Genomic DNA, 20,460 nt, shown 5'->3' with positions numbered 1-20,460 from the left:
CTTGAAGGGCAAATTAGTCTCATAATCCTCCCAAACCTGCAACAACTATCACCTACTATGTCACTCTGTCACTTCTACACTACATGAAGTGACTTGTCAAATCTGCCGATTTTGTTTCCACTTTCTAATATGTCTTATTTGGAATATTTTAATTCACAGCCCAAATAAAAAAACTAAAATTTTCAGAATACTGCAAATTTTGGTAAATTGGATGGAGTGGGTTTTCATCCCCAATGTCACAAAGCAGCTCTCACCGACGCCTGTCTTGCCCACCACCTCATCGTGCACCTTTCACACCTCCTACAACTTCGAGCCCACCTCCAATCCCACCTTTTACCAAACCCAACTCCTCAACCTCGTTGCAGTTGTCGGTTCCACCCCCAAACGCAGGTCGCCTCCACCGCCTGTGATCCATCGCTTCAGCAGCAAATCAATCAGAACGGCATATAGAAATCTGGTGCCACCACCTTTCCTTGCCGTGCTCGACGACGGAGCGTCGGTAAAAAGCTCAAAGGAGGCTTTGAGCATTCACTACAACCTCCAACTTTGAGAATCCATCTTAATCCCCTAGCTTCTAGACCAGAGCTAAATCCTCCGTAGCTTTGAAGCTCTTGTTTTCCCCTCCTCGGCAAACTTCCAATACAACTTCCCCATTAATTTAATTCAAATAAAATAAAAAGAAAAATTAATTGAATCATCCTCAAGCTCCATGATTGCGAAATAAGTGAAATAGAGAGGAAGAACATTTTTAGCCATGAAATACGGAGGAAAGAACATTTTTAAGTCACATCATTTGTTGATGTGACAGTCACACAGTACATGCTGCAGCGCAACGTCATCGTTGTAGGTAATTTGACAAGAATTCCCTTTAAGGATATGAGGGTGTTATCGTCCGAAAAAACCTCGTTTGTGATTGTATGTTTTGTTAGGCCTCTGGTGTTAATTTTTTTTGTTAGGGGTCACTGCTGCAACAACCGCAAATGTTAGGGGTATTTGATGTTGTTCTCTCTAAAATAAATTAGAGATAAAGGGGTTTCTATTTTTTGTAGCGGGTCATTTTAGGTGAGAGAAACTAAACTAAAAAGAAAAGTAATTTATCTTCTATAGGACAAAGGGAGTATTGTTTTTTATAAAGTGTGAACTACATAAATGGTATCTCATCTTTCACTTTCACACATGATCTTTATATTATATCATTTTTGGTACCCCATGACAAAAATAACCCTAGGTTCCAAACATGTGATTTTTTTGTTATGGAGGATTTTTTGGAAATTTCAATTATATAGAACCAAATATGTGATTTTTTTTTCTTCCTTTCTTATTTCTTTTTTTCTTCTTTAGTTTATTCGTCTTTCTTTTTTCTTCATTTTCATTTTTCTTTTTGGTATTTTATCTTCCTTTCTTCTTTCTTTTTTCTCTTTAGTTTATGTTTCCTCTTTTTTTCTTTTCTCTTCTATTTCTTCTTTCTTTTTAGTGTTTTATACATACATCTAATTGCATTCATAATATAAATCAATAATAAAACACCTAATTAAATTAATTATTTAAACAATTAAATCAATTGAATATTTTTAATTAAATTATTTATACTCATTTTAGGGTTGAAACACCTAATTAAAAATATTCAACTCTTTATCATTATGAATTCAATTCACAATTTTAAATTTTGATTAAGACCATATTGATTAGTTATTAATTTAATATAAAATAATAATAATTATTTATTAATTACTATTAGTTTTTACTGTTATAACAATAATATTATTATAAAAATTAAATATAATTATAATTATAATTATGATTAAGTGTATTTAAATGATTTTAAAAAATACATTAATTGTTAATTTATAATATCAAAATAATAATATTAATATTGATTAATAATAATAGTACAAAGAATGAGGAGAATGAGAAAAGATATTATAATATCACTTTTGGTACTAGTTTTGTCTATGCCCAAAATATCTTTTATGACACATGGAAAAATAAACTTGTTTAGAGGGTATTTTGGGATGAAAATTGCATCAGGTACTAAAATTGTGATTTATAAATACCAAAAAAGATATAAAGTAGAGATTAGATACCATTTACGTAGTTCACTCTTAAGAAAAAGGGCACTAAGAGTAGATAACTACACAAATGCAGATTGGACAAGTAATCCAATTGTTAGAAAATCCACCGTTGCTACTTTACTTTATTAGAGATAATTTGGTAAAATGGAGGAGGAAGAAACATAAATAAGTTGTTTTATCAAATGTTGAAACTGAATTTCAAGGTGTTAAAGAGTGGTTTGACTGATATTTTATGGCTAAGAATGCTAATGGTCGAAAATTAATTTTTCTCATAAAAAAGTGTCAGCTATACCTTAATAACAAAGCAAAGCTGCTATAAATATCTTGAAAAATCTAGTCTACCATGACAGAACTAAACATACAGATACAAACATACACTTTGTTAAAGATAAGATTGAAGGAGATATAATCGAATTACTTTATGGTGGGTTTTAGGATTAATTAAGAGCATCCACAATGGGTTTAGGCCAGCCATAGGTTAGCCACAAACTCCTCCTGCCACATCATCAGCACTAAAATTCCTCCTGCCACATCATTAGGACAAGCAACTGGACAAGCAATAGGTTAGCCATAGTCTAACCACATCAAACAAAATTAAAAAAACAAATAAAACTTTACGGAACTAAACACAAAATACGTAATTAAATGTATGACACATATACAGGAAAATGCAATAATTTCATTTAAATTAAAAAGAGTGCGTCCAAAAAAAAATTACTCCCTCCGTCCCTGAAAATTTGTCACCTATTTTCTTTTTCGTCCGTCCCTAAAAATTTGTCACCTTTCCCTTTTACCATTTTTGGTAATGGACCCCACATTCAACTAACTCATTCTCACTCACATTTTATTTTAAAATTAATATATAAAAGTAAGACCCACATGCCACCAACTTTTTTAACTCACTTTCTATTACATTTCTTAAAACTCGTGCCGGATCAAATGGTGACAAATTTTGGGGGACGGAGGGAGTACATGATTAAAAAAAATACATAATAAAACAAAAAACATCTATCGCCGTGCAGTCCTCGGCGCCCACAATTCTTCAATTAAATCCTTTTGGAGTTGAATATGGGCATCCACTTGGCGCATGTCGGCATGTGCCTGGAGGCGGCCGGTTTCATCGTGAGGTACCCCCTGTAGTACGTTGGGGGTGGCCATGTCGTGGCTTGGACCGGCTTCATCGTCATTGGCCCAACTAGTCAGTTGTACACCTTCATCTTCGACTAGCATGTTGTGCATGATAATATAGGCATACATTATAGAAGCAATGCAGTCGACAAGCCACAAACGCATTGGACCCAATTGCCGCCCATCGAGCCTGGAGCACACCAAATGCGCGCTCCACGTCCTTGCGCACCGACTCCTGTCGTTCCTCAAAGTAGGCCTTCATGTCCTCATGTGCGCATCTGATCGTCTTCACAAAGACGGGCCACCTAGGGTATATCCCATCCGACAAGTAGTAGCCCATATCATGCTGGTTGCAGTTGGCGACAAAACTAATGGCCGGAACGACGCCCTGGCAATGCTCGTTGAAAAGGGGCGACGAGTTGAGGACGTTTAGGTCGTTGTTCGACCGGGCTACCCCAAAATACGCATGCCAAATCCACAGCCGTTAATCAGCTACGGCCTCGAGGATCATCGTGGGATTCTTTCCCTTGTAGCCGGTGGTGTAGAACCCCTTCCAGGCAGCGGGACAGTTCTTCCACCCCAATGCATACAATCTATGCTGCCTAACATCCCCGGGAACCCATGCTTCTCCCCGTGCATCTGCATCAGATCCTGACAGTCTTGGGGGTTAGGGCTTCGAAGATACTCGTCCCCGAATATTTCAACGACGCCCTCACAGAAATTCTTCAGACACTGCAGGGCAGTCGTCTGACCTATGTGGAGGTACACGTCCCACATGTCTGCCGCACCTCCGTAGGCCAACCGCCTGATTGCCGCAGTGCACTTTTGAATAGGGGTGTGGCCGGGTCTGCCAGTCGCATCGTGCCTGAAGCGGAAACACAGATATCGACACTCCAAAGTGTCAATGATACGCATAAACAGCTCTCTGCGCATCCTAAAACGCCGCCTGAACAGGTTGGCGTTAAACCGCGGTTGCTCTGCGAAGTAGTCGTCATATAGCCGCTGATGTGCAGCTACGTGATCCCGAACAATCACTGCTCGGCGGTGGACAACGGGTCGAGGTCAAGGTACCGCCGGCTGCAAAGCCCTTTTGTATCAGCCGGTCTATTTCACCGGATGTATAGGCCTCCAATGCTTCGTCCATTTACCGTTCGTACTCCTCATCACTACTACCACTACTATCACCCGCGTTACTCATTTTGCGTTGTTGCTCTTGTACAGAAATTAAGAGAGAGAGAGAGATGGCTCGTTAACACAAGCGGTGCAAATGAAAATGACGTTCACGTATATATAGTGTTTCGGAAATTAAAAAAATAAAAAATAAAAATACGCGCGCTGCCCGGTCGCTCGCCGCTCGCCAGCCTACAATGGCGGCGAGCGCTTCGGCCAGCGCTTGCCGATTCTCTAGTCGATTCCATGCTTGCCGATTGCAATGGTTCGGCGAGTGGACGGCCAGCACCGGGAATCGGCTAGCCGGTCGCTCGCCGACCATTGTTGATGCTCTAATAGATGTTTTGACTAAAGTAGTCAACTCAAAAATGAAGTTTTGAAGATGTCATTTACAAGCTGAGTATCGATGATCTGATGGAAAGTTTAGAAAAGAAAAGAAATAAATCAATTTCTAAAATCGAGGATTGAATTAATATTCCATATATGATAGATTATATAATTTCTAATGCTAAAAACATTACTTAATACCCATTATTGCTCAACCCTATTTAAAGGGATTTATTCTATGGAAGTAATCAACCGATTCAATACATACAATAACACATAGTAATACTCTTTATCTCTCCGATATGTCGCATGCACCATTCAGTGAATATATGGCCTTATGTTCGAATCTAATGGATGAGGGCAATTCCATTTCTTTCCATTCATAATTTTTTCTATGCAAATTATTATAATAACTCATTTCACACTGAGTTCATTCATTACTCGAGCATTTATATTATAACGGAGGTTTATACGTATCCTCACCTCTAGAGATATAGTAATCAATTTAAACAGATATGTTTCATAGAAAATAACCAAGAAACAAATTATTCTTATTCGAAGAAGGCAACACTCACAAAATAAACTTCAATACAACTCGACAAGCCATCCTTACAAAAATCACACCATCTTTACTCACCTCACACCCGGCAACAAATAACCATAATCCTTAAAAAAAAATTAACATATTTATTTTTATGTTCATGATCTTCAGATTCCAGCAAATCAAAACATTGTCAACAACCGAAGCTTCAATCCGATCTCGCAACCAAAGTGAGCAAGAAATCTCTATAGTTTCCATTGGCCACATCTTCAACCTTCTTGCCAAGATCAACGCCGAATTGACGATTAAATTCTTCTCTAATCTGCTTCATATCCTCATCAGCTCGGGTCACAATCACTCTGCTCACCGCTTCTTTGGTTAGCTCATCCACATTGTACCTCAACGACGCCTCCAAAATCTACACCATCAATATTTTCGGTTAAAAAATCCGAAATGCTACCGATAAAATTGAGTTTGATTCATTCACCTTTGCGAAGTAGGTTTCTGGTGCGCATAAGCATTGGACCGTTTCTTTCAGAATCAGGTGGGAATCATCACAATCCTGATCCAAGAAATTACCAGTAATTTCCTTGTAATGCTTGTAGACAGCCTTGAGGTGGAGCTTGCTCCTAGTTGATAAAATCCTGATAACGTCGTCGTTTTCCAAGGCGCTGCTTCCACTTGCCCTGATCGCTTCTGAAATCGCCTTGGCCTCAATTTTTGCGATTTCGTCGTTCACTTTTGGGCCTTCGTATCGATAAGAGCTCAGAAGCGCAACCAGAAGCTGCAGGTGAAAGAAAAACAGAGATGAGATTGTTTGTTGCTGGAAAATTGAATTGAAAGGGGATAAAAGAGTAATACTGCTATTACTACCTTTTTGTGAGGAGTATGGAGGTGGAAGGCGACGTCTTCCTCAACAGAGTGATTGAAGAGAGAGTGATAGGCCTTTCGAGCTCCGAGCAAGTCGTCGGAGGATCTGGTGCACGCGATTTCCACCAACACATTGTATTGAGGTCCTTTATACAACGCCTCTTTCAGCAACCGACTATCTCTCTCCCATGGATGCATCGCGCATAGCACTATCGCATCCTGTATTCATTCAATTCCTTTCAATTCGCTCGCAATTCTCAATTTAGATCTAATATTAAAACCGCAGAATCACAGATCTTCCTCCATATATATGTATATACATACCTTGAGACGTAGAAACTCGTGACGAAGCTGCAGGATATGGCGATCGTCCCACCGCTCGAATTGCCGCTCATCCTCTCTGAAAAAGTCGCGGCTTCCCTTTCTGAAACTCTGCTTCTGCTCAGGGTGCCACTTCCCCAGCGCCGATATCAATGCTTTCTCGTCCACTCCAAGCCCTAATCCATCACCATTTCACACGATTTAATTTTGCATTAAAGTTCAGAGAGACTACTATTTCATGAAATCGCGGAATTAAAGTACCTGTGAAAGCTCTGGTGAGAGATCCGAGCTCGTCGGAAGCTGCCATTGTTCTCTGTAAATTTGTTCTTTTTTTGAGGGAATTTCGATTTGAAGGTAGATGGTGATGGCGCTCTCGCATTTTATTTATACTAAGACGATGACTTCGGATGTTTGAAACTTGAAAAGACAAAAGTACCCCTGCAAAATGTTACTATGTCCCTCAATTCCTTATTGTGTTATGTTTGGAATTAATTTATGGAGTCTTATTAATCGCTTCTTCGGCGTTGGTTACGTCTCAATTTATTATGTTAATTAATTTTACTACAGTTACTACTTTTTCCACTTCATTTAATTTTTTTAAAATATTTTCTGGTGGCCTTAGTATATCAATTTAAGAAAATTTTCTGTTTCTAGACTCTAGTTCTATCCTTTTTTATTCTATTTCCGACTTGATGAGAATTCACCAATATAATTTTTAAATGGTTTAGTAGTTTCAATACAAGAGAAAAAAATCACAATAAAGATAATTAAGGTTGTACTAGCACATGATAATAAGGGGCAATGGCTTTGTGATTTTTCAAACATCTCAACAAATAAATAAGATAAGTTGAAGTGATGTGGTAAAATTAAAATACGATTGCAATTTGCAATTGAAACGTATAGAATGACAAGACATTTATGTAAATAGATTGTTAATAATACTCCATAACATTTGATATAATACGTCTATATGAAACGTAGAACACACATATACTCACAGGAAATACATCCACCGACATAGAGTTCTATACTCCATATTACTCCTATATGAGTACATAGTGATGAAAAAAGTGTGTATTAACACTATTTTTGTTTCTTTTCTATTAAATGATGAAAATTCAAATATGTATTGGGTAGGTAGATGGCATGACTGCTTCACCTATCATATCCAAAAATGAGAAACTCGTGCCCATTCTACAGTGTATGAGCCATGTGCATGGTTGTCAATTTTTTCGCATTCATAATTCAATGTTTCTAAATAAATGATTCCATATATACTACTTCCTCCAACCCAGATTTGTAATACTAACATTTTGCCATAAAAATTCGTCCCACATTTGGAGTAACATTTAAAATTTACCATATTTGCACATAAAATTTTACCCCATTATTCACTAAAATTACACCTAAATGTCATTATCTATATTAAAATAAATCAAAACAAAAATAAAAAACCAAAAAGTCAAGAGGGACTCACCTTCAACCAACTCACTTCATTTATTACACACTCCACCATCTCATTTCACACTCCACCTCTTACTTCATTAATTACATATTCTATCAATTCCTTAAAAATCGTGCCATAACTAAATGTTAGTACAAACGTGACGAAGGGAGTACCTATCACTGATTGTCTAAAGAAAACATCCAACAAACTAAATTACCGTCAAAATATTCATAATTGAAAGTTAAATGCTTGCACTTTACTAGTATTTTTAGGTAGAAATATTAACTTTATAATACATTTACATCAACAAATGGGCAATAGTTATTAAAAAACAAAACTAATTATTTGCAACATTTCGATATCAATTAAAATATGTAGGTCAATCTTATCTTAGAATTAATTCGTCAATTTACAATTTTCTTCTCTATTTCACCATCACCATCAACATCACCATCATCTTCTGTATAATTTGATTGAGTCTGAAATCCAATTGGCTATTACAAGCTACAAACGACAATATGAGCTGTGAAAACTTTTACTATTATTAAAAATAAAAATTAAGGTGTCGAGTCTCTAGATGTATTGGAATAACTAAGTGGATATCGAACAAAACTTGGTGTTTTTGTAAGAAGTTTGCATATAATCGTCAATAATTTGGGATATATATATGTGCTCGTTTTTAAATAATTCGTTTGATAATGTAATTAATTGTACATATCTCATAAAAACTAATAAGAACTAGTACAATAAATTTTATCATCTACTAGTAATTTTTAATGACTATTGTGGAGAGATGTATATTTTAGCAGTATAACATGGATGCCCGTATTATAGCAAAATGGATGTCAATTATTTTGTCCTATTTTTTTTTCTGCATACCATGTTTATATATACTATCATGCACTGTACAATTAAATCGTGTCAAAATATGCACCCAACAATAATATTTTACAGTTAAAGAATAATTCCAAAATTTACCACTAGTTGATCTTCATTCCATGTTAATAGAGTTATTTTTTTATTTTAAAAAATTTTAATATATTTGAGTCATTTCTATTTTAGATAAAAAGTAATCCTCTCTCTAATTACTTTATTCTCTCTTTATCTCTCTTATTTTATTCCGTTTTCATTTAATACAATATCTCGTGCTAAAAAGAAATGTTTCAATTAATTCTTAATAGAGGCATTATCGTCGATTACTGGAGCTCATTAGTGGGACGTTACAACCATAATTCCATAATTCCTAAAGTGAGATAGTCCAGCCATATTTGTCTATTATCAGCATTTAATAATGATGATATTCGATTTAAGTGATTTGATTTTCATAAACTTGTTTGAAGTGGGTTGTCAAATCTTTCATACTCGTTCAACAAATCTACCCTCATGCATTTTTTAATTTTTTTTTGTTATTGTTGATCTCTTTTTGTGTGACGTTTGGTTTAATATATTTCAAATCTTATTTTTTTTATTAAAAAAATCTAATAAAGTCTAATAACTATGTAAATTAAGGACTTCTTTAGTTTTATGGGTTGGATTTGTGTGATTTGTAAGATAATTCCATAGATAAAAAGTGTAGGGAAGAAAATGCCCTTATACCTAATACTATTGACTAGTACAGTAATATTTTTAAATATTGTGACAGATATATCCATGATAAAATAATAAATTAAATATAATAATTAACATTTCTATCTTGTGAGATATGGCTGAACACTATGTCTCACAAAAAATATAATACTTGTTTGCATTATTTTCAATCATATCACAGTTGAATTTAATCAATTAATTAAACAAATCAAATAAATTGAAATGGATAATGTCATCCCAAATAAAAAAAAAGGACAAAAAAAGGCAGTCTTTGCAAGAACTAATGTTAGTGGGATGCATTTGCGAGCTTACAATTAATTAATTATATTATAGAACTAATTTTTGAAGTGGAAATGGACTCTGTAAAAGTACTTAGAAAGAAGTAGTAGTAGTACATAACTGATTAGCCACCTATAAAAGATCTGATACACCTAACAGAAAAAGGTTTCAAACGTGATTACGTTGATACGTATCATATATTTTATTCTTACAAAGAAACGAACATATGTAAAAAGAAGTAGAGACGAATTTTCCACAACAGAGTGGCAACTTTGATATTTATTAGTAGATCACAATGATCTAAATTATTAGTAATGTCTTCTCATGTCCATTTCTTTATAACTTTGTAGGTACCACGTCATTCAATCAAGGTAGACCTATATATTGGTCCTTCGCCATGGATATAATCAATAAGTTATAGTGACATGCTACACCGACTTGACATAAAAAGGAGCCCACCAAAATACTAAGTACTAATACTTAAGATAAAGCTCTTTATATGCCATGATAAAGAGAGGATTTAATCACTTGGAGTACGTATTAACGAAATGATATGTAACAACAAAATGTTTTATCAATAGTTGAAAGGTGGCTCGAAAAAGAAAAAAAAAAGTTACAATTATTAAGAGATAAAGTTTGATAGTATTAGAGCATCCGCAATGGTTAATAGGTCAGCCATAGGCCAGCCATTCTCTCCTCTGCCACGTCAGCAACACTGAAAAAACCACCTGCCACGTCAGATTTAGGCCAGCCATAGGCCAGCCGCAATAAAAACAATTCAAAATATACTACATTTACGGAATTAAAATTGCGATATAAGGAATTAAATTTACGACACATATACGGGAAAAATAATCCATTCCATTAAAAAAAAAGTACAAAGATTTTTAAAAAAAAAGTACATGATTTTTTTTTTAAAAAAAAGGGCTTCAACACCCGAGCCCCGCCACTCTCTACTCCTCATCGCCGTCGCCGTCGCCCTCCTCGTCGCCGCCGCCGTCGCCGCCGCCGCTGCCGCCACCCGTGGTATCTGAGCCCACGTCGGAACCCCCCAGCCGTGACCTCGCGATCTCTAAATCAGCACGCATGCTCTCGAGTATCTCGAAAAGAATCCTCTTCTCCGTGGGGTCAGTGGCGTTCTTCCACTCTCGGAAGACCTGTAACATCTGAGCCCGCGTTTGGTTACGCGAATGGAGAGTGTACTCGAGTGGGGCGGCTGGGAGGGCGGAGGACTGGACCTCGCGGGGCGATAGGGGGGATCCGCCCCTCGCAGCCCGCTGCGCCCGCTTCTGTCCAACTGGGCGGGGGCGACAAGTAAATGAAGGAGGTGATGGAAACTCCTCAGCATCCGGGGGGAGGTCGTGGGATCCGCCGCTACTGCCGCTGTAGTCGCCGCTATAGTTAAGTCGCTGCTTCTTCGGCCACCCAGCGTCGCACCCCGCCCGGAACTTCTCCGAGCCCTTCAGCAACAAGAAGCACTCCCAGAAGGTGAACTCCTTATACTTCCCCTCCAAGGGGAACTGACTCGCGGCTATCCTCCGGGCGTCGTCCTCAGTCTGCCCACTTTTGAGCTGACGGAGGGCGTTGGCGTACAAATTCGCAAAACGGCCCACTGCGGCCCTGATGCGCTCCCACCCCTTCCGGACCTCCTCGTTGCTGAAGTCCTTCCCGTGCGGACAGTGGTTCTTATAGGCAGCCCTGATCTTCGCCCACATGTTGACGACCCGCTGGTTGTTCGCAACCAGTGGATCGTCGCACACCTCCAACCACCCCTTGGCCACCGCGGCGTGCTCATCCTCCGTCCACTTCCTCCGGCCGGTGGCAGTGGGCTGCGATGACTCGCCGACCGCCTTGCCCTTCCCCTTCCCCCTCGTCTTCTTCCTCGGCGCGGCCGGCGTCGCTCGAACGGGAGTATCATCGTCCCCGAGATCGATCCCCATATCATGCAATGACAGAAGGTCATCGCCAGAGAACTACATCTCCACCGGGGTCGACGTGTGAGACGAAGCCGTCAAAAAATCAAGCGAGGGCCGATATACCGCGTCCCCTCCCGGTGACCCCTGCACCCCCCCCGGCATCCCCCCCTGCCACATCATCCCCATCATCTGCTGCAACATCATCTGCTGCTGCATCTGGGGCATACCCCCCCACCCGGGCGCTGACTGCCCGCGAGCCGCTCGTCGCCGGACTGGACTCGTTGTTGTGATCCATCACTCGATGATGCTCTTGAACAGAAAGTTAGAGAGAGAGAAAACTCGTTAAAACAAGTGGTGCAAATGAAAATGAAACGAAAATCGCGTTTATATATGATTTTAAAAAAAAAAAAAAATCGAAAATCGGCGCTGGCCGATCGGGCCTCCACAATGGCGGCTAGCCGATCGGCTAGCGTTTCGGCCAGCGACGAGCGATCGGCGAGCCCACGCCGATCCGCTCGCCGATTTTGCGCTGGCCGATTGCAATGGTTCGGCTAGCCGATCGGCCAGCGCGACGAATCGGCTAGCCGGTCGCTAGCCGACCATTGCGGATGCTCTTAAAACATGTGAATTGGAATGAGAGGGAGTGATAAAACACATGGAATAAGTAAGAGTGGTGTAGAGGATATGATGTGCTATATGTCCCCAGTGGTTAATAAAGTCCAACAACTATGCATTTATTTCATCTGTTTTAGGCCACCTACAATAATTTTAAGTGAAATATTTGATCCAAGCAATTTTATTTGTTATCTTATCATGGTAATATACTCCTTTCGTCCCACTAGATATGCAATATTTGTTCTTCGGCACTTGATTTTATGTAGTAATATTTTGTGAGTTAATGAAGAGAGAATAAAGTAATAAGAAAGAAGGAAAAGTAGAAAGAGTATTGTTTCCATTTATAGGAACGTTTCATTTTTAATGGGACAAACCAAAAAAGAAAACGTTTCATTTCTAATGGGACATGGGAAGTATAAGTCAGCTGGCATACAGTCCAGCAGTTTGGCCCAAAAAATAAAATAAAATAAAATAAAAGTCTATCAATGAATTATTAAATCAGATATGAAAATATTCATAAATAATAGTCCACCTGGACATGGGCGGAAATAAAATGAGAATGGGGGGCAAAAACGTCTATTAGGAAAGATAAATTGCAACATGCACCGTTCATCTTCAACAGTCTGTAGAGAAGAAACTGAACTGAAACTGAAACTACTAAACCCCATCTAAGCAAGAAAAAAATCAAATAAGGGGAGAAAATGTCGACGATCAGAATTCCTCAAGAGGTTCCGTCTCCAGATAAAGACTGCGAAGCAATCAACAATGCTTGCAAGAGTAGGCCATTTCTCCTACCAATTAACGTTTCAATTAGGCTCTCGATTTCCGGTGAAAATGTATATGATATTGTAGGTGATTGTTGTTTGGTTTTAGGGCTTGGAACGGACGAGAAGGCATTAATACGGATTCTCGGTTGCAGAAATTCAGCTCAGAGAAGACTCATCCGAGATACTTATCACCAGATTCACAATTCCTCCCTCATCGATTGCCTCAACGACGAGCTCTCTGGTGATTTCAGGGTCCGTACCTTCGCATCTTCATCGAATTTCATTTCTTTGTCTCATTTAATCATTTTTCCAATTGTCAATTGATGATGCTCCTACTCCATTTTTCGTTGATTTACATGTGAATTCTTTCCGATTGGTTTGTTTACTTGTGATTCTCTGCGAAAATGGTAGAAAGCGGTGATTCTGTGGACATACGAGCCCTGGGAAAGAGACGCAAGGCTTGCGAATGAAGCGTTGAAGTCGAGAAGGAAAAACCTAACAGAGCTACAGGTTATAGCAGAGATAGCATGCGCCACATCGCCTCATCATCTGGTTGCTGTTAGACAAGCCTATTGCTCTCTCTTCCACACTTCTCTTGAAGAAGACATCATATCCAATGTCTCTCTTCCCCTCCAAAAGGTACATTTCTCTCTACCTCACTCTTCTCCTTCTTCAAAACTCATCACTAACTAGTACAGAAACATCCAACAGATCCTGGTCAGTTTGGTGAGTTCCTACAGATACGATAAAGAAGTGGTGGACTCGTCCGTGGCCAAGCTGGAGGCAGCTAAACTACGCGAAGCTATTCAAGCGAAGAAACTAGACGACGACGAGCTCTTGAGGATACTGTCGACAAGGAACACATTTCAGCTCAGAAAGACTTTCCAGCTTTACAAGGATGACTATGGAACATCCATTGACAAAGTTGCTTTTCATTTTCATATCTCAAATACTATCATCTAACATTTTTCCTTTGAATTGATCACTGATAGAAATACTCTAACTTGGTAGGACATTATGGCTTGTGGAAAGGGCATTGTGGAGTCAGTCATGAAAGTGGTCATTTGGTGCCTAGACACCCCAGAGAAACACTTTGCCGAGGTAATTTGCTTCGTTGAAATTGTTCTTTGCTGGAAATGGAAGTAACCCCTTTTTTTTCACTGGTAATGGCAGGTTATAAGAGCTTCAATTGTAGGACTGGGGACTGACGAAGATTCGCTGACTAGAGCCATTGTAGCTCGGGCTGAGATTGATATGATGAAGGTGCGGGCTGAGTATTTTAACGCTAATAAATCTAGTCTAGACAATGCTGTCATCGGAGACACGTCTGGGGACTACAAGGACTTCCTCATGACTTTGCTTGGAGCAAAGATCTGATTTTCTTGTTTTTTCTTTCGTTTAATGAGTTTTGATTCATTGGTGTGTTATTTGACCTATTACTTTCTGGGCACATAATTTGTTAGTTTGATTGTGAAATGGATAAAACAGAGTGTAATGTACTAATAAGATCAGACATTGTCGTTTGAAACCTCGTCTCGCATATTTATCAGAAATCTAAGGCCTGATAGATAGAAACGGAAAGTTTTGCAAGATCAAGAGAGAGAATTTATACAAGCAGCAATCATCGTTCTGTATGTTATCTGCCAAACTCATGCAGCAGAAAAACAATGTGTAGAAGAAGACTAGTGAAGTGGGAAGTAGAAAGTTTTACGTGGTGGCATTTATTAATGGCTGCATCGAACTCGACTCCCCTTCTTCAAGATCCAGTGGTCGCAAACAGGGAGGGCTGTATGCCTCAATGGCATTTTGTATGTTGGGTTCCATCAAGTCCGTTTTTTCATCAAAATCGTCCCTGTCCCTTGCATCCTGCAAACGAAAAACTCTCTTCTAAAAATCGGATATTAAGATAGAAATGATCTCCCCCTTGACGAAAAACAGATGTAATAAAGCCTAACATAAATGTTGTAAATATGCGCCTACCTTGACTGAGAACTGATAGAATGTGGGTAGGAAGCGGGCCTTGCAGTATTCGTTGAAGAGCAGAGTGAGGACCAATAGAGGTACTGTGCATAAAGAAGCTGCAGGCTTTGATTTGAGTCCAAATAGACCGATCATCGTTATCTGCATGATCACGATTGCAACCACGGTGTAGTGATGAATGTAGGGCCAATACTGGCCACATGTTTCATAAGTAGTTATATACACATCTTGAATCTGCAAGATGCAACAAAGAGCTATATCATTGCCATAGTAATCTTCTCACATCAAATTTTTGCTAGAAAATATCTATGAATACGAAAATTATATGTGGCCAGCAAAGTGTGAGAGTGTATGCTATATATAGTTTGTAGTTGAGGAAAGGAAACCGGCCTGGTTTATGAACACGACGTAGCCCAGACAAAAATAGCCAACCAGAAACGGAAGGAGCAATGGTGACACAACTGCATACACCATGCCGATCAACATGCAGAGTGAAACAAAGGGAATTGTACGGTAATAAGGTAGGGAAGTAAGATATGGTCGCGTCTTCTTCCCACGATCCCATATGTGAGACCTCATTACTTCCCACATGAGCAACCCGGGCTGTAGAATCTCCAGCGAAAATCCTGACAGCCCATTGGTCAAGATGTACGTCATGAAAAAATCTGCCTGAAACAAAGGATAAGGAGAGAATCAAGAACAAGGTATTATACATCGAGCATTGTATGTGACTGCATATCTTGAACCAACGATTGCAAAAAGAAACTCTGAGGTATCACTGAAAACCATACTACTACTATAAAATCTCTAACAAAAGTTCTTTGTGTTATATAACCTTTCCAAACTACTCAATGATTGAATAACCAAAACAATAAAATAGATGGATATAAGTTTTCACATAAAAATGATCATGAGTAGAAAGTACTGGTCTTCTTACTTGAGCAGTGGCAGCACTTGCAAGACGACCAGGAAAATCCCTAGGATTGTTGAAATATTCACCAATCTGATCTATTAATGATCCCGATAACAGACTTAAGAAGAAAACATTTCCAACGAGAAAATAGAAAACCATATTGCATGCTTTTATATCCTTCCGACTCCTTGATACATAGCCTGCATTTTTTGCCATTTCTATGATGGCAAATGGAACGATATAGACAAAACCGTTGAGAATGGCACTTGGAAGATAGCCTGTCACGAAAGAGCTGAGTCCAGGTCTACAAAAGAGAAACAGATGTAGAGGTGTGAGGTATCACACTAATAGCTAGGGAATAGTCAAGACATGATTCACTGCAAACAACAGAACTCAAGAGCAGAAAAAAGGTCGGGGAAAAGATAATTAACTTATCACAGTACACGACCATTATCACTCTATTCCCGTGAACATAAAATAAGCTTTACAAAGTAATGCAAAAAGCCCATACAGATGATTCATACAAATATGAGTCCAGCAAAGAGTACAAATGCAATTCATGGATATATATTTATCTTACATCAACTGAACAGCCATAGCAGGAGGAAACCATTTCTTTAGACGTTCAAATTTTGCAATTCCTTGAACGGCAGTAACAGGTACAGCAAAGAAGATTGTAAGTACTGTTACTGATACATATACACCAAACTTGTAAAGAGGCAAGTATCTGAAAGGAGTTGCCAAGTTTTTCCAAAGTACGTCTCTCGGTTCTGGAGCCATTTCAGTTACCCATATAATAGGGTTAGACGTCTGCTGGGATTGAGCAGCTAAAGCAGCACCCCAACGTGACTTGAATGTGATAAAAGCAACCGGAAGTTCCTACAAGGATGAAAAAAATGGTAATAATACAATAACTTCTAATATAACAAATAAATAACTCGTGTTATAAACACTTTAATCACTTGCAAGACAGATTGTTCATCAAGTAAAATTCTACCTTAGCTTGAAGCTGATCTTTAGTCTGTAAAAACTGTATTTTGTGACCGATGTCACGAAGCTGTTCCTTTAGCCCTTCAATCTCTGCATCATTTCTCAATGCTTCCGATTCGAGCAAATTCATGCTTTGTTTTTTATTTGCTGAACGATGCCTCAACTTCTCAATTTTTTTTCTAACCGATTTTGATTGGTTCTGATAAGTAGTTAATACATTAAGACAATTGAACTTCCTGTATTGGCTCAACCCTTAAAGAATACTGTCAATATGCTAGAGTAACCTTACCACTAATTTGTCGAGTTCGCGTCCATCATAAAGGATTTGATAAGACTGATATGAATGTGGATGATACTTTGAGAAAAAGTGATCAACAGCGCAGTCATGGGCATTGTGTTCCTCACAAAACGGAATTTCTCGAACCAAAACAGTGAGCTGATTTGGCTCATGCCTCATAAGATGTAGTTGTTGGGTCCTCTTTACCAGAATATCTTCATATTCCTGGGATAGATGGAAGAAACAAATTCACACAATAACTAGAAAATCTGTCTTACTTAGGAAAGTCACAACATGTCTTAAGCGAATTCCTGGAACTTATTAACGTGTACATGACGTATAACTTTCCTTAGGTAATAATTGGGCAAAATGCTTTAAACTTGATCAAAATAAAAAGAGAATGCACATAGAAAGCAAAAGAAGGTGCTACCTTGTGTAGTAGGTATAATCCATAAAAGGATACGAAGTATAAGCACGCACAATGCACCCAGAGCCTGTAGAACACCGAATACTCAGAAAAACATGAACTACTAATGAAGTACTCCCTTCGTCCCACCTAAGATGACACACTTTCATTTTTAGTTTGTACCAAATAAGATGACACATTTCTATTTTTAGAAATTTTCTCTTTACAATTAAATATTCACATCTCTTTCACTCTTTATTTAATACTCACACCCGCCTTTTCTCTCTCCAATTTAACACATTAACCAACAATTCCTAACATCTAGTGCTGGCTAAGATGGCACAGAGCCAGGACGGATACAATGCACCAAAAGCTCACCAGTCCGAGCCTTTGGTAATGTTGGTTATTGTGAAAGCATCCAAGGAATGTGAATGGCCGGCTTGCTCTCCATCCCCTGTTAGATAGTTAATCGGGACTAGTACAAATAACCCGACCAAAGAGCCAACCAAGAAGAAATTGATCCTGCAAATATTCTCCACACAGAATTGAGAATTTGAATTGCTGACACAGTTCACTTGCCACTATAAACAGGATCCGAAGAGATCGAGCTTTGATCCAAGAAATTAAACACAGATAGTGAATGCAAATGAAATGATGTACATTAAGATCATCATCATATCAAATATAAACTGTAAAATCATATCCATGATAAAATTGACAGAGAAATATGAATCCATGTGATTTGAATTGGATGATACATGGAAAACAGAGTAAAATATAATTGATGGGTTGAAACGGACCCGAATTTGAAGAGGCGGATGAAGATCAAGACATCGAGGCCGCAGGTGTCGAGAATCTCGTCCTCGGTGATGGAGAGGGCGAGGCGGATCCAGGCGGGGGAGGGGAGGAGGCGGCGGACGGAGAGGCGGGGGTGGAGGGAGACGGGGCGGTGCTGGGAGAGGCGGCGGGCATAGTAGATGGGAGCATTGGAAGGCTGCTTTTGGAGGATGGAGAAGAGAGAGAGAATTAAGAGAGCGAAGCCGATGTTGATGGACGCCGAGACCAGTAAGCTCTCTGCATTCATGCCTTCTTCATGTCAATAATCCCACAGCGGTTTCTATGATTTTCGATTTGGGGGGAAATTCACAAACAAATACTACTTCCTTCTCTACTGATTTGGAGTGGGCCCTACTATTTTGTTACGTGGCGGACTCTCAGCGACGGAGACGTGGTTGCATGAAATATGCATGCGGTTTTTGTGTCGTTATTCAAACATTTTTCATTTTATTTCGGACTTAACCAACTCCCACTTTTAATGTAAATCCTATTTCAATTTTATTATTTTATTTATTACATACATAATAAATCTCAGCACCCATTTCTTAATCGTGAAAGTGAAACTGTCGTGTCTTAGGAAATACTCCCACCTTTATTTTACTACTCCCCCCGTCCCCCAAAGTTTGACGCACTTTGACCTGACACGAATTTTAAAAAATATGATGGAAGGTGAGTTGAAAAAGCTGATGGATATGAATCCTACTTTTAAAGTATTAGTTTTATAATAAAATGTGAGTAGGAATGAGTTAGTGGAATATGAGTCCACTACCAAAAATGGTAAAAATTGAAGTGTGTCAAATTTTCAGGGACGGACTGAAATACTAGTAAATTGTGTCAAAATTTGGAGGACGGAAATAATAATATTTTTATATTTCGTAATTATCTCATTTTGTTTAATTATTTTTGGTAAGTGGACCACATATTCTACTCACAATTATTATTACATTAATACTATGGTTATAAAAATAGGATATGTATAGCACAAACTTTTTCATCTAAGAGTGAACTGCATAAAAGGGCCCTAACTTTTCGGTTTGTTGCACCGGAGATCCCTAACAAAAAAAAATCTCACCACATGGATCTTACAAAACATACAATCACAAACCACGTTTTTCGGACGATAACACCCTTAGGCCCTTAAAGGGCATTCTTGTCTAATTGCTCCAGCACTGTGGCTGACACCTACTAATGATATGACCCAAAATGTCATGTCTTCTCTTTCTCTTCCCTCCAATTCACTTGCATTGTTATTTTATAAACATTAAAAGACTTCTCTTTCTCTTTCCTCTAATTCACTTTCACTCTTTTCTTTCTCTTATCTCACTCCACTCCATCACTCCATTTTCAAGGTTTTCACTCCTCATTCAATTTCTACCTCTTTTCTGTGGAGAGTAAGGCGGTTATGGAGAACTCTACTACTAGTGCTTCGCTGCCCCCACCCGACTCGTCTCTTCCTCTTTCTATGGAGAGTAAAGCGGCTACGAAGAACTGTGTTGCGAGTGCTTCGCTGCTCCCATCCAACTCGACTCTTGATAGAATTTCCGAGGCTACTGACACCATCAATTATGGTATGTTTGCCCGAGATTACTTCGATCTGCTGGCTAAGGGCATCTCCAACGATGCTGAAAAACGGAAATTTGCAGTGGAAAACACCTCCAATCATACTCTAAAAACGCATCCCAAATCGTCCTTTTTTGCGTTTTTGGAACAATGTTACGGCAAAGATGCAGTGATTTTGGAGAGTTGTAGATGGTTGAAGAAGTTGTGGAGGAAATTTGAGATGCAGAGCAGACAACGAAAAATCTGAGAAGGGGAGAGAAGGGGAAGAAGAAGATCGGCGCTCTGGGAGAGAGAGAGAGTAAATTAGGTTTAAAATATATTTGACATGGGCTAAATATTTAATGGTATGGGCTAATTAATGGGATGGGCTAATTAAACTAAATAAAAATTAATGGTATAGGCTAATTAATTATTATATGTATAAATATAATGATGCATAGTTTTATTAAATAATTAG

General features: G+C 38.7%; 3 protein-coding genes across 4 annotated transcripts; 1 reads left to right on the top strand and 2 right to left on the bottom strand.

The window, feature by feature from the left end:
• Positions 1-5,227: 5,227 nt before the first annotated feature.
• Positions 5,228-6,845, bottom strand: ANNAT4 (annexin 4). Its single transcript, XM_048090671.2, has 5 exons — positions 6,691-6,845; positions 6,433-6,605; positions 6,112-6,327; positions 5,726-6,022; positions 5,228-5,656 (listed from the first exon to the last, which is right to left on the bottom strand). The coding sequence occupies exons 1-5, from the start codon at positions 6,806-6,808 to the stop codon at positions 5,447-5,449; spliced, it is 1,014 nt and encodes a 337-aa protein (XP_047946628.1). The 5' UTR covers positions 6,809-6,845; the 3' UTR covers positions 5,228-5,446.
• Positions 6,846-12,886: 6,041 nt separating this feature from the next.
• On the top strand, positions 12,887-14,568 carry ANNAT3 (annexin 3). Of its 2 annotated transcripts, none has more exons than XM_048095264.2 (6): positions 12,887-13,050; positions 13,147-13,292; positions 13,452-13,679; positions 13,752-13,964; positions 14,052-14,141; positions 14,214-14,568. In XM_048095264.2, exons 1-6 carry the CDS (start codon positions 12,975-12,977, stop codon positions 14,415-14,417), a joined length of 957 nt encoding a protein of 318 aa, XP_047951221.1. In that variant the 5' UTR covers positions 12,887-12,974; the 3' UTR covers positions 14,418-14,568. The 2 variants fall into 2 exon arrangements, with proteins under 2 accessions (XP_047951221.1, XP_047951220.1); XM_048095263.2 differs by having other exon boundaries at positions 13,126-13,292.
• On the bottom strand, positions 14,556-18,717 carry LOC125196658 (Early-responsive to dehydration stress protein (ERD4)). The gene is made up of 10 exons (XM_048095262.2): positions 18,407-18,717; positions 17,985-18,128; positions 17,631-17,694; positions 17,213-17,425; positions 16,931-17,122; positions 16,514-16,812; positions 15,958-16,237; positions 15,411-15,689; positions 15,021-15,254; positions 14,556-14,906 (listed from the first exon to the last, which is right to left on the bottom strand). The coding sequence occupies exons 1-10, from the start codon at positions 18,688-18,690 to the stop codon at positions 14,748-14,750; spliced, it is 2,148 nt and encodes a 715-aa protein (XP_047951219.1). The 5' UTR covers positions 18,691-18,717; the 3' UTR covers positions 14,556-14,747.
• Between the last annotated feature and the right edge of the window lie 1,743 nt (positions 18,718-20,460).

Source organism: Salvia hispanica, chromosome 4, assembly GCF_029641045.1.
Source record: "Salvia hispanica isolate PSC_SH4W2 chromosome 4, Shi_PSC_v1, whole genome shotgun sequence".
Classification (NCBI taxonomy): domain Eukaryota; kingdom Viridiplantae; phylum Streptophyta; class Magnoliopsida; order Lamiales; family Lamiaceae; genus Salvia; species Salvia hispanica.
Note: the sequence above shows the minus strand (reverse complement) of the source record. Positions and strands in the feature narration are given on the sequence as shown.